Source organism: Staurois parvus, unplaced genomic scaffold (genome assembly GCF_062004578.1).
Source record: "Staurois parvus isolate SC_StPar_1 unplaced genomic scaffold, SC_StPar_1.0 ptg001125l, whole genome shotgun sequence".
Lineage (NCBI taxonomy): Eukaryota > Metazoa > Chordata > Amphibia > Anura > Ranidae > Staurois > Staurois parvus.
In genome coordinates, this window is record NW_028318921.1 from 169,283 (window position 1) to 183,680 (window position 14,398).

At 39.9% G+C, this 14,398-nt stretch overlaps 1 protein-coding gene across 1 annotated transcript in view; it reads left to right on the plus strand.

Moving 5' to 3' along the window:
* LOC149440041 (serpin E3-like) overlaps positions 1-14,398 on the plus strand; it is a 52,987-nt gene that overhangs the window by 33,566 nt on the left and 5,023 nt on the right. Inside the window, exons 5-7 of the mRNA XM_089659011.1 lie at positions 90-288; positions 1,640-1,740; positions 7,527-7,613. Of these exons, the coding sequence (XP_089515137.1) occupies positions 90-288; positions 1,640-1,740; positions 7,527-7,613 (387 nt within the window). The remainder of the gene's footprint in view (positions 1-89; positions 289-1,639; positions 1,741-7,526; positions 7,614-14,398) is intronic.

A 14,398-nucleotide genomic window follows, 5' to 3' on the forward strand; every position in this document is an offset into this window, starting at 1 on the left:
CTACCAATGAGGGAGCACTGGAGGGTCATGAGTGGAGCACCACCGCTGTATAGTTTTGCTACTAATGCATTTTGTATATTCTTCTCCAGGCCAGTTTGAAACTGCTTCTTTTGAGAGGTTTACGATAGTGGAGCTGCCTTACCTAGGGAATACAGTCAGTATGTTTGTGGTAAGGCCCACAGACAAGAACACACATTTATCTTCTATTGAAGCAAGCTTGGCATCAAAGAGCATAGCACTGTGGACCAGCTCCATGAAGAAATTCAAAATGGACATCTTTATGCCCAGGTATATATGAAAATGAATATATGAAAGAGGGTTTTCAAAGAGTAAGTTTATTGAAATCTGATAGATCACTTATGAGTGGATGCTCTCAGGCACTCTGTCAGATATATCTCTAAGGCTCTCTGTCAGTAAGTTTACCCAAATTAATCTGATGGGATTTCATCATTAATGTCCCTATTTGTATTGTCAATTATGCAGCTAGAGGAAATTGATTGTCTTGGTTGGCTTCAGAATGCAATGCAACACAGATCTCTCAGAGGGAGACCTCACAACTGGAGTCCCAGAGAGATATAGGTGAAGGGATATCAAACCAATCTTCATTTACCAATACCAAAAATATCTGTTTTGGGTGAACTTAACTTTTAAATCTATTTGGTTGTCAAACTCAAATTGCCAGTAAAGGATTTCCCTGTAAGAAAAAAAAAAAATAAAGGAAATAATGTGGGGCAGCACAGTGGCTAAATGGTTAGCACTTCCACCTGGCAGTACTAGGGTCGTTGGTTCGAATCCCAGCCACGGCACCACCTGCCTGAAGTTTGCATGTTCTCCCTGTGCCTTCGTGGGTTTCCTCCAGGTACTCCAGCTTCCTCCCACCCTCCAAAGACATGCTGGTAGGTGAATTGGATCTTGTCTAAATTGGCCCTAGTATGTGTATGTATGAATGTGACATGGGGACCTTAGATTGTACACCCCTTGAGTGTTAGGGACTGATGTGAATGTACAATATATATATGTAAAGCGCTGCACAAATTGACAGCACTATATAAGTACCTGAAATAAGTAAAATAAATAAATAATGCCTATGCTGCTCAAACACTGCTTTGTAAACCAAAAATCTCCAGCTGAAACTAGCACTTGCAAGATTGTCAATCTCCTGCTCTGCCACAGCTTCAGTGGTTCTGCCCACAAAACCCAATGTCACTAGAGAACACAGTCGCTGGCAGACGGAGAGGTAAATATTTTGTTTCTTTTTTTTTTAGAGAGAACACGTTTACTGCACAAAGTGTGTATATGCCCCATATCTAGGTTAATGATCTTTCATTTCCAACCCCAAATCTGATGCAGCTTTGCAATGCCATTCCTAAAATCTGAAACCTAATTATAAGACTTTTTGCCAACAAGGTTATACACCATAAATCGCATATGGAGTAATGCTCTCAATTTTAAAAAATGTTTCGGGTTGAACAGAATGTTATGTTATTCTATTGATATATCACATATTAATACTGGAATCTGTTCTTGTTTCCCTATTATTTCTCAATTAAACGGTTTCTTATATAGTTTGCATTATCAATGCCATGTCCATGCACTGACACAGTACCTTACTCTTACTTGTCTGCTTTGTACTTTACAGATTCAAATTGGAAAGCCACAGTGACTTAAAGGTGTTATTACCAGCCCTGGGGGTCTTGGATCTTTTTGATCCAAGAAAAGCTGATTTTAAAGGGATATCAGGTATGTTTTTAATTTTTCATTAGTACATATATAAATATATTGTGTAGAATATACAATAACATAATATTTAACACTTTAGAGGAACATAACAATAACATGAACACAAAATAGGACTTGCAGAAGACCACAGCATGGCAATAACACAATAAACATTAAAGCAATACTAAAGGCCTACATTTTTTCCTAAAAATAACAAATATGTCTATACTTACCCGCTGTATGCAGTGGTTTTACACAGAGCAGCCCAGATCCTCCTCTTCTCAGGTCTCCTGCAGGCTCTCCTAGCCCCTCCCTCCTGTCAGGTGCTCTCACAGCAAGCAGCTTGCTATGGGGGCACCCACTGCTCCGTATGTCCATTCACACATTGAGCCATGCTCGGCTCTGCCCCTTCTCTCTTCTCATTGGCTCACTGGCTGCGAATGAGAGCTGTGGGAGCCAATGGCATGTCTAAGAATGGTGGTTGACTGATATTCCAAAAAATCTTAATTGCATCATCACCATTTCCAATCCACTTAGTCATTTTGGTCATGGCTTGGTCCAGGCATTAAAACAGCTACAGGCCCCATCCTTGCTTGGTGGATTCCAAAGTACACCAAAGGATCTGACATATGGAATGTTTTTTGGTCTTCTCTTCCTTTGAATGTGCCTTGTTTTCATGGTAACTGCTCAGAGGGGATCTGAAGGCTCAGAAGGCATGACACCTGCTGATTTGGAGTAATGCTGCCAGGGCCTAGGGCAGCATCAAGCCTTATAATGTTGTGACAGAAGGCCCTAGAATACTAGGAGAATAACATAAAATGTGAGCCACCTTGGTAAGGGCAGTTTATGAGGAAACTGTAAAATATATGAACAAACACATCAACAGGGATATAGGTGAATGCTGGGACTGGGAGTTAAGCAGGCCATAGACAGGTACTTCAGCCAGGATCAATACAGAAAAAATGAAGAAAACATATTCCTCCAAAAAATATGGATAGCGCCACAAAAATTAAACACTATAGTGAAAAAATATAAGCTGCAGAACCTAACCTTAAAAGGTGCATATATCAGTGAAAAATCAGGTTTGCGCTCATATTAACAACCCAATTATAAATATATCCACAATATATAATCATAATAATAATAAAAATAATTAATAGTGTCCAAATAAATTGTGAAAAAAATATATGTGTATATATATGTGCCAAAAAAAAGTCTAAACACCAATAAAAAACTTTTTCTTTGTGTCTTAAACAATTTTCACTTTCAAATTAATATCTCTGTGTCCCACCAAATTCACCGTGCAATAATTCACCACCAGATAAATTAAATGAACTCACCAGAGCAATATGCTGATCAAGTTATAAATCAGCATAAGCGCTTTGTGTTCTGGGAGCAATACTCTGCAGGAGAATAATCAGCAACGTTGAGTAATTCCGTATGGTCCCCACCTCTTCATATGCTCAGAATGGTACACGGAAGTCAAGAGAGGAAAAGCTCATGGTGCAGTATCGTTAAAAACAATTTTTTATTTAAAATCAACCATTACACTTACAATCAACGGTGTCTAAGCTGACACCCGCACAAAACAGCGTTCTCAGTATCAAACGAACCCAGCCTCCTCCGGCATCCACGGACGCTGACAGCTCAGGGAACGTCGTGACGTCACATCCACAAGCTCCGCCCTACGAGTTCCATAACCAGACGTCCGTGAGGACTTTTTCTTTTTGGCACATGTATATACATATATTTTTTTCACAATTTATTTGGACACTATTAATTATTTTTATTATTAATATGATTATATATTGTGGATATATTTATAATTGGGTTGTTAATATGAGCGCAAACCTGTTTTTTCACAAACATATTCCTCCATCCACACAAGTAAGGTGGATGGAAGAATCCCCCCCTGCTGAGGCATTGTATTCTGGAAGCGAGAACTCAACACTGTTAGAATACAGTGACCATCAGCTGCAGTTGATTGTCTGCAGCCACTGATCAACAAATGTTTTCTAGAAGGTCTTGTCGACAGAAGTTGATCACGCAATCAATTTCTGTAAAGAAAGAATGGCCACATACTGATTGAAATTCACTCGATCCCTCCTGAACCAGCTGAATTTTGATCCCGCTATGGCCAGCTTTAGGGCTGTCTATGAGAGTTAACAGACAGCCTGGAGGAAGTAATACGAGTGTTATAAAAAAAAAAACAAAAAAAAAACATAAGTATAATTCCAGGTTTAATTTGACTCTACCAAGCTGGCCCTAATAAACTGTTTCCATTACATAAATATGCAACTATTGTGTGTGCTGTAATTTACTGTAGCCACATTTGCTACTAACAGTAAGTGGCTCTGTGTTCCGGCAACAGTGCGTGCAGCTTCCAGTCTGCTACTAGAATTAAATAGAGTCAGGCTGAATGCTGCACCTTTCAGAAGTCTTTATTTCTTCTCCGTGCATACAAGACTTCTTGTGATTGGCCTAGGTGGAAATCATGACTTCATGCGCCCGCTTTTCCCACTCTGCCAATTGGAGGAAGCATTTGATAATGGTACAAGGCTTTTCCTGAATGGTTGAGAAGATTTAGCCCAACTCCTTTTAATTCCAGCAGCAAATGGGAAGTTGTCTATTCTGCTTACAGAACACAGTAGGTAATGCTGCTACAGCAGAGGTCTCCAAACTTTCTAAACAAAATGCCAGTTTACTGTCCTTCAGACATTAGGGGGCCAAACTGTTCCAAGTAGGAGAAAACAATGCCCCATCTTTAGTATTAGGTTGAGAAATCATCAGTGTCAGTAGGAGGAATTATGCCCCATCATTGGTGTCAGTGGAAGGAATTATGCCCCATCATTGGTGTCAGTTGGAGGAATACTGCCCCATCGTTAGTATCAGTGGAAGGAATTATGCCCCATCATTGGTGGCAGTGGAAGGGATAGCACCCCATTGTTAGTGTCAGTGGAAGGAATTATGCCCCCTTGTTGGTGTAAGTGGCAGGAACAAAGCCTAAAGGCCAAATAAAGGCAAGCAGTTTGAAGACCACTGCACTACAGTATATTACAGCAGGCACAGCATCTCCATAATTATGTAATGGAAATTGTTTTTCTTTAAGCCAGTTTGGCTTGGACAAACTATTTAAATTCAAATTAAATATAGAATTTTACTTTAACTATCCACTAGCCTAGGGACAGCCACTTGTTCACTTGATTACAAGAATAGGCTGGAATTTACTCACTGAGGCCTTCACTTCTCCTGCTGGCAATCTGATCTTAAATCCTCAAAATTTACAAACTGTGATAATTCCTTGCCTTTTTTGTCACCTCTGGACATTCATGACTAAATTTACCAAAACACACAAAACATGAAGCCATGTCCGTATACTCCTGTATTTTAGGCTATACATTGAAGATGAAAATGTGAATATAAAGCAGGGCATATGCTTTCTCTTATCCCTGGTTTACACTTATGCAACTTCACGTGTGATATGCGATTTAAGAATCGCATCTGAAGTGGCATCTAATGTATTTCTATGGCAATGTCTTAATCAGTGTGATTTGAAGTAGCGCAATTTCAAAAATAGTTCCTGCACTTGCTCGATTTCATTGCGACCTTCATTGACTTCTGTTAAATGAAGTCGCAAGCCGCAGTGAAATTGGAGGTACTAATTGCACTGATCTACAACTTTGAAATCACACTACTTCAAGTGAAGTAGCACGATTTCAAAGTTGCATTCAGTATGAACCTGGCTGATAGGACTTTCCGATATGATAGAGTTTGTACAGCAGGGTGTCCTCATTCAGGGAAAAAAAAGGAAAAGTATCATCCTATATGATACGAAAACCATATCTAAATAATATCTCGGACTCACTTCAAATGAAAGTGTGGATTATAAACCTGAGTATACTGGAACACAGAAAAAATGGCAGTTGACTAGTGCAAAGCTGCCTAGAAAGTGGTTAACTGAAATTCTATGCAGAGTAATATCACTACAAAAGTGGATGCAATATTGTATTTATTCGATCAAATAGATCGTGAAAAAGGTTGACATTGACAGGTTGAACATATTGCAATCATATTGTAATCAAAGAATTAAATTAAAGAACCATTCGGCGTCTTCAAAAACGGCTGTATAAGCAAATGTGATCCATATGAGGCAATAGAATTTCCTTTCTGTATTCATCTGCAGTAAAGTTCCATATTGTAAGACCTGGTAAATTCTTTTTATTCTTAAACTGTTCCTTCATGAACAGTACAATCAAGATGGATGGACTCCTAGGAATTAAATGGATATTGATGAATTAAAAAGAAGCGGGATAATCACTATGACACCAGCTGCATGAACTACTCATAATCAGGTTGATGAGATGTATCTCTCTTTACCTTCTTAGTGGCTGTGTCATAATACAAGCATAATAGGTATACACCTTCATGGATAACCACCACAAATGGAAGTGAATCCACAGTAACAAGTGACTCTAAAGGTGAATAAATATTAAAAGATAAATAATAAATATAGGTGATGCTAGAGTGTCATTAATGAAATTAAAGTGAATTACCATAAGGAAGATCAGAAAAAATTCCTTCTCGCTGAAGGTATGAAAAAAAACCCTATGTGCATGAATAGGGAGGTGAGAGTCCAGGGTAATAACCAGCGATGTTTCAAAAAGGACATACAGGCCTCGGTGACTCCTTGTCAAAATGCCCCTCTAGGGGTTCCAAAAATTGTTGATATAGTTCCTATAGAAATGCGTGAGACTGTTGTCTCATATCACTGATTGTATAGCACACAGTATATAATATATATCTGTAGAGTCCAAAAATTCCCCACAAATTAGGGCTTAGGTAAATCTGATATAAAACAGAGTTGGTGTAATTCCTATAGAAATATAAGACTGATGTCCCATATCACTGACTATATAGCACACAGTATATAGTATATACCTATAAAGTCCAAAAATTCCCCTCAAATTAGGGCTTAGCAAATCTGTTATTACATGGGATATGACTCCCGTTTATAAAAATTGCGGTCTAAAGTGACTCAGCTAAATACTGTACACTATTACTTGCCAAAAGTGGAAGTGAACTGTGTCACTTAAATCGCTAAAAAGTCTCCTCAGGGTGTTTGGCTATATTCTATGTTGCCTAATGATTATCCAAGATGGAGCCGCAGTGCTTGCTTCTTTCCCCTCATGGATACCGCAGCCTATGAAGATGCCGAGCGTGGTGATGTCATTATGTTGACGCGTTTCGTCCGCCAATCATCGCAGACTTCGTTCTTTATTTTAATTCTTTGATTTTAATATGATTGCAATATGTTCACCCTGTCAATGTCAACCCTTTTCACGATCTATGTGATCGTATAAATACATTATCGCATCCACTTTTGTAGTGATATTACTCCGCATAGGATTTCAATTAACCACTTTCTAGGCGGCTTTGCACGAGTCAACTGCCATTTTTTCTGTGTTATCATTCAGGACTGCCATTGTCAGTATGAATTGTAAGCAGAGCCCTGGATGACTCCATTTTTAAACAGTCCTGGGCTGTAATCATATTACAAAGCATAAAACAGGTTGCCTTTTGGCTAAATCTGAGTCTCCTGCTCGCATCTGCAACCCTCTTCCTTTGGTCATTATTCATTTTCATAAAAAACTGTATTGCTTAACTTAAATTTGTTTCATAAATTTGTAGATAACCTTAACATGCTTTTATTTTATTGGCTGTCCAATCTTTTTGGACTGGCTTGAAGCTTTGGCAAAACCGGTGTCCATGTGATAAAAATTAAATGTTCCTCAAACATTTTATTTCAGAGGATAGCAAGGTGTATGTCTCTCAAGCCATTCATAAAGCAGAAATTGAAGTGGCAGAAGGAGGAACAAGAGCTTCAGGAGTTACAGGTTTGTAGTGCGCAAAGTGGTTTCTAGATGAAATAAAGATTTTTTTTTTTATTTTGTATAATGTGTTTTTAGTTTGTGATTTTTTTGTAATACAATACTACAAGTACAAACCGTAAAAAAAGAGAAACAAACAAAAATTTCCGTGCTAAACAGTAAAAATATTGGCAAGGGATGTAACAGGGAAAGAGTCAATAAGGTATAAAAAGGCTTATCAGGAAACAATAGTGAACAATCATATTTTCTATAGGTACTCTACAGTACAACCCTACAACCCCCTTCAGGAAATTCCTTGAGACTTGATGTCAGGGAGAAAAAAAATGGCCCAGATTGGATTTTTCCCAAATAAGACAAAAAAGGGGTGTAGCACCTGGCACTCTGAAAAAGCAGTTGTCTCTATATTAATGTGTAGGACTTTCTCTAGATGAAATAAAGGGGGGGACCCTTCTTCTATAGTCATTTGGGATGATGGCACTCCTACTTTATAATGGTGTTTAATAATATGAGGCTTCTTAAATAATGACTTTCTTTATAGGTTGTTTAGATCCCCAGTTTGTATATGTGTTTACAGCAAGTTTTTGCAAAGCAAGCATTCTTTGAATCTATTAAAACATCCTACCAATGAGGTCCAAAATAAATCTGTGAAACTTATTACCTATATTATTATTATACAGGATTTATATAGCGCCAACAGTTTGCTCAGGAAGGCAATACAGCAACAATACTGTTCGATACAAGAGGGTTAGGAGGGCCCTGCTCCATGGAGCTTACAATCTAAGAGGAAGGGGCTGGTGGTACAAAAGGTAATAACTGTGGGGGATGGACTGGTAGAAGGATTCCGTTATTAGCTGAAGGTAGGATAGGCTTCCCTGAAGAGATAGGTTTTCAGAGGTCGCCTAAAAGTGGGCAGAGTAGGCGATAGTCTGATAAATTGGGGTAGAGAGTTCCAGAGGATGGGGGAGGCTCTGGAGAAGTCCTGGAGTTGAGCATGGGAGGAGGAGACAAGGGAGCTTAAGAGCAGGAGGTTAAGAGTGGGAGGAGCGGAGAGGACGGTTTGAGTGTCATTTGGAGACAAAATTGGTGATGTAATTTGGGGCAGAGTTATAAAAAGTTTTATATGTGATTGTTAATGTTTTGAATTTTATCCGTTGGGCAATGGGAAGCCAGTGGAGGGATTGGCAGAGAGGGATGGCAGATACAGAACGGTTAGTAAGGTGGATGAATCTGGCAGCAGCATTCATAATAGACTGAAGAGGGGATAGCCTGTGATTAGGTAGGCCAATGATGAGGGAGTTACAATAGTCAAGGCGAGATATAACAAGGGAGTGAATAAGTTGCTTAATAGTTTCTGAGGTTAGGAACGGGCGTATCTTGGAGATGTTGCGTAGGTGAATTCTGCAAGATTTTGACAGCGATTGGATTTGGGGCTGAAAGGACAGATGGGAATCTAGGATTACACCTAGTACCCTGGCATGAGGGGAGGGACTGATGGTTGTATTGTTGATCTTGATGGAGAAATCAGGGGAGGGGGCATGAGCTGGAGGAAATAGTATGAGCTCAGTTTTAGAAAGATTTAGTTTGAGGAAGTAGAGTGACATCCATGCTGATATGTCACTTAGTATGTTAGTAATGCAAGAGGAAGAGGTGAGGAGTAGAAAGATAGATTTGTGTGTCATCAGCATAGAGATGGTACTTAAAGCCGTGGGAGTTTATCAAGTGACCAAGGGAGGAGGTGTAGATGGAGAAGAGAAGGGGTCCAAGGACAGAACCTTGGGGGACCCCTACAGAAAGAGGGAGTGGAGAGGAGGAGACAGAGTTATAGGTAACGCTGAAGGAGCACTGCGATAGGTCAGAAGAGAACCAGGAGACAGCAGAGTCTCAGAGGCCAAGAGAGTGGAGTTTTATGAGGAAGAGGGTATGGTCAACAGTATCAAAAGCCACAGAGAGGTCAAGTAGTAAGAGTACGGAGTAGTGGCCATTGGTTTAACAGTTAGTAAACCATTAGTGAGTTTTAGTAGGCCAGTTTCAGTGGAGTATAGTGAGCGAAAGCCAGACTGTAAAGGGTCAAGAAGGTTGTTGTCAGTTAGGTAGGAGCGCAGGCGATTGTAGACTAAGCGTTTCAAGCATTTAGAGGTAAAAGGGAGCAGGGAGATGGGTCTTAAGCTGTTCAGGTTGGTTGGGTCCAAGGAGAGTTGTTTAAGTATGGATGTGATGTGCGCATGCTTTAGAGGGGTGGAGAAGGAACCATTAGAGAGGGAGAGATTGAAGATGTGAGTAAGGGAGCATAGGATAGAAGAAGAGGGTGACCATAGTAGTTGTAAGGGGACAGGATCCAGGGGACACATGGTGAGACGGGCTTCTGAGAAAACTTTAGTGACCTCTTCAGTAGTAGCAAGGTCAAAAGAGGAAAGTGTTGAGGGAGGCTTAGGATTATTATTATTATTACATCGAGTTTATATAGCGCCAAAGGGTATACTCAGCGCTGTACAACAAGGTAAGCTAAGTGGATAGATGTTTGTGTAGTGGAAATGCCCCTACGAATTGCATCAATCTTATTTTTTAAATGATTTACAATCTCGTAAGCAGTGAGTGAGGTAATGGATGGAGGTGGAGAAAGTAGAGAGTTAAAAGTGGAGAAGAGATGATGAGGACTGGATGATAAGCTATTGATGAGGGTGACAATGCAGGCCTGTTTGGCAGCATGAAGGGAGGAATTGTATGTTAAGAAAGCAGATTTATATAGGGTGCATGCTTGCTGAGATTTGGTTTTACGCCACAATCACTCCAGCGCACGACTATGTTGCTTAAGATTTCTGGCGTCGTCAGTCTGACACGGTTGTAATGGTAGGGGCCTGATGCTTCGTGTTAGAGGAGCAAGTGAGTCTAGTGTGGATGAAAGCTTACTAATGTAGACAGCAGTGGCTCAGTCAGGGCAGGATAGGGGAGAGATTCTGTCATAGAGGCGGTCAGTTGCAGAGTGTAAAAGAGAAGGGGTTAAGTTGTGAAGGTTTCTGCGGGTAATTGCTGCTTGGAGGGATAGGTGTTTGAAGACGAGGACACTGTGAAGGTGAGATTATGATCAGGGAGAGGAAAGGGGATGTTTGTGAGGTTGTAGGGAGTGCAAAGATGGGAGAAAACAAGGTCTAATGTATTCCCATCAGTGAGTGGAGTGTGTCCATTGTGTTAAGGCAAAAGAAGAGGTTAGGTTGAAGAGTTGGGAGCTAGCTGGGATGTTCACATTAATGGGGATGTTAAAATCTCCAAGAATTATAGCGGGTATTTCAGAGGAGAGAAAGTAGGGTAGCCAGGCAGAGAAGTCATCAAAAAAGCAGGACACCAGTCCAGGAGGCTGGTAGATTACTGCAATCCTCACAGAAATGGGAGAAAACACCCGAATGCAGTGAGTCTTGCAAGAAGAAAAGGATAGAGAGGAAGGGCTATGGAGGACTTGAAAGGTGCTCAGTGGGGATAGAAGCAAACCAACCCCACCCCCTTTCCGACCACTGGGTCTGGGTGAGTGGGTCCAGAGAAGGCCTCCATAGAAAGTGCTGCAGGAGAAGCAGAGTCTGCTGCTTGAAGCCAGGTTTCTGTAATTGCTAGTAGGTTAAGGGAGCAGGAGACAAAAAAAGTCATGGACAGAAGTGAGCTTATTACAGACAGAGCAGGCATTCCACAGTGCACATGAAAAAGGGAGGGTGGTTTTTAGGAGCACGGGAATAGGGATTAAATTGAGTGGATTGCGGCTATTCCCGGAGGAAGGAGGGTGCCTAGTATGGGGGTGAGATACTGGAGGACCAGGGTTTGGGGAGATATCCCCAGAGGTTAGGAGAAGAAGGGTGAGGAAAGTAAGATGGGAGCGGGATGTACACGCGTGTACATGCCTTCCTGTCCTGATGTTTGGTTCAGCAGGTGAGTAAAGTATCAGCAGGAGGTGATGAGAGCAGTAGTAGGGAGATGGTATCAGTGAGGGTGATATGTATAAGCTTTGGGGTTGAGCAGAGGGGTAAAGAGCTGAGATTTTTGAGAACAGAGGATAGTAATATGAAAAGCAGTAGAGGTGGCATATTAAAAAGGTACATGGAGTGGCAATCAGACTTGTAGATGTTTCCCAGGGTGTTTGCAGTCCTTCCAGCGTGCAGTAGAGTTCTTTGTTGTATCTTCCTGCTACTTGAGTTATCCTGCTTTAAACTGCTATGTTCAACTGCTGCTTCACACTCCAGCATAAAACACACTCATGCTGGAAAATGGATGACCTCTTTCCTTCTCCCCTTTCTTCATTATTCTTTTCTTTTTTTCTTACTTACATTTATTTCTGTTCTATTTTCTACTTTGATGCCGGGTGTGGGACCCCTCGGGGTCCTACTACGATTTTGATGTCAGGAACGGGGATACATTCTTTTCCACCTTTCCTCCCCCCCAACCATTAATCTCCCCTTCTCGAGTATAATGACCACCCTGATTGCTCCAGTAGTATTTTGTTCTACTACCAATATAGGTAGTGGTTGGAATCTTTGATAACTTAACCATACAATACCTGCCCTTCTAAGCTGCTGTTATTCACTACATGATACTTTGTTTGACTGACCTCTGATTACCTGGATAACGATTGCCTCTCATTAGATATAATCTAACATTTCAAGTTTCTGTAATTGATATTTTCAATAAAAATACTGGAAATTAACACATCCTATAGTTTTGGTTTGGAGATACTAAACACAGATCATTATGGGATTGATGACTGTTATCTTAACCACTTCAGGGCTAGTCTGTAAAATCCCTTAACCACCTCAATAATACTGGACTTTCCCCCTTCTTGCCCAGACAATTTTCACCTTTCAACACTGTCACACTTTGAATGACAATTACTCAGTTATGCAACACTGTACCCAAAAGAAGTTTTGATAATTGTTTTGAGACAGAGCTGTCTTTTGGTGGTATTTAAACACCACTGGGTTTTTTATTGATTGCTATATAAACAAAAAAAAAAAGATTGAAAATGTTCAAAACAAAAATGTGTTTTTCTTTGTTTCTGTGATAACATTTTGCAAATAAATAATCCTTCTTCATAAATTTAGGCCAACATTTATTCTGCTACATTTCTTTGGTAAGAATAACCCAAATAAGTATATATTATTTAGCCCGAGTTCACACTGACACGATTTCAGGTGTGACATGCGATTTACAGATCGTAGCTAAAGTCGCATATAATGTATTTCTATGGCACTGTTTTAATCAGTGTGATTTAAAGTAGCACAATTTCAAAAAGAGTTCTGCACTACTTTTTTTTCCAATTTCATTGTGAATTGCATTGACTTGTTGCAAGAAACAGTGAAATTGGAGGTACAAATCGCACTGATCTGTGGCTTTGAAATCGCAGTATTTCACTTGAATTGATATAAAAGTTGCATGCAGTTTGTAGATTATATAACTTTCCTGCAGACTAAGCCCTGGTACACACTATGGTGTATATATATATATATATATATATATATATATATATGATAATCTTTCAGTCCTGATGTACTGACAGCCTCTCTCATTTCAGGCCCTAAAATGTCAGGACAGTACAAATATCCACCAAATGACCCCTTTTTCTAAATAGTCCAAGGTATTTAGTAAGTGGCATGCTGAGTTTTTTTGAAGGTGTAATTTTTTGGAAAATGAAGAGAAAAAAAAAATGTAGTCACCGAAGCAGTACAGTGTCACCATAGAACTGGTCTGGCAGTAATCAGGGACACTGACTGGTAACAGTATGTTAAAAAAAAAAATTTTGTTTGAATTTTTTAAACTTTATTACAATTGTTTTCTTTCTTTTTTTATTTACAGTTGTGTTCAAAATAACAGCAGTCAGACATCACTAACCTGATCAATCACTGTTTTTGGTAGAAATGATATTTCTACATGGCAAATAATTTACTAGCAGGTGTAGTAGAGTAATAGAAATCCAACAGACCCAACAGTCATGACATGCATGCTGCTGATTCTGTGTAATTGAATCACTAATTGAAAGGGGCATGTTCAAAATAATAGCAGTGTGGAGTTCTATTAGTGAGGTCATTCATTCTTTGAAAAACAGTTGGCAATTATTGCCCTTATTTAAGGAAGGAAGGTAGCAAATGTTGTACATGCTGGTTACAGTGCATTTCTCTCTGAAATTCTGAGGAAAATGGGCCGTTCCAGACATTGTTCAGAAGAACAGCGTACCTTGATTAAAAAGTTGGTTGGAGAGGGGAAAACATATAAAGAAGTGCAGAAAATGATAGGCTGCTCAGCTAAAATGATCACAAATGCTTTAAAATGGCAACCAAAACCTGAAAGACGTGGAAGAAAGCAAAAAACTACCATTCGAATGGATAGAAGAATAGCCAAAATGGCAAGGACTCAGCCAACAATCAGCTCCAGGAAGATCAAAGAAGGTCTAAAGTTACCTGTGAGTACTGTTACAATTAGAAGACGCCTATGTGAAGCCAAGCTATCCGCAAGAAGCCCCCGCAAAGTCCCACTGTTGAAAAAAAGACGTGCTGAAGAGGTTACAATTTGCCAAAGAGCACATTGACTGGCCTAAAGAGAAATGGCGCAACATTTTGTGGACTGATGAAAGTAAGATTGTTCTTTTTGGGTCTAGTGGCCGGAGACAGTTTGTCAGACGACCCCCAAACACTGAATTCAAGCCACAGTACACTGTGAAGTCAGTGAAGCATGGTGGTGCAAGCATCATGATATGGGGATGTTTCTCATACTACGGTGTTGGGCCTATTTATCGCATACCAGGGATCATGGATCAGTTT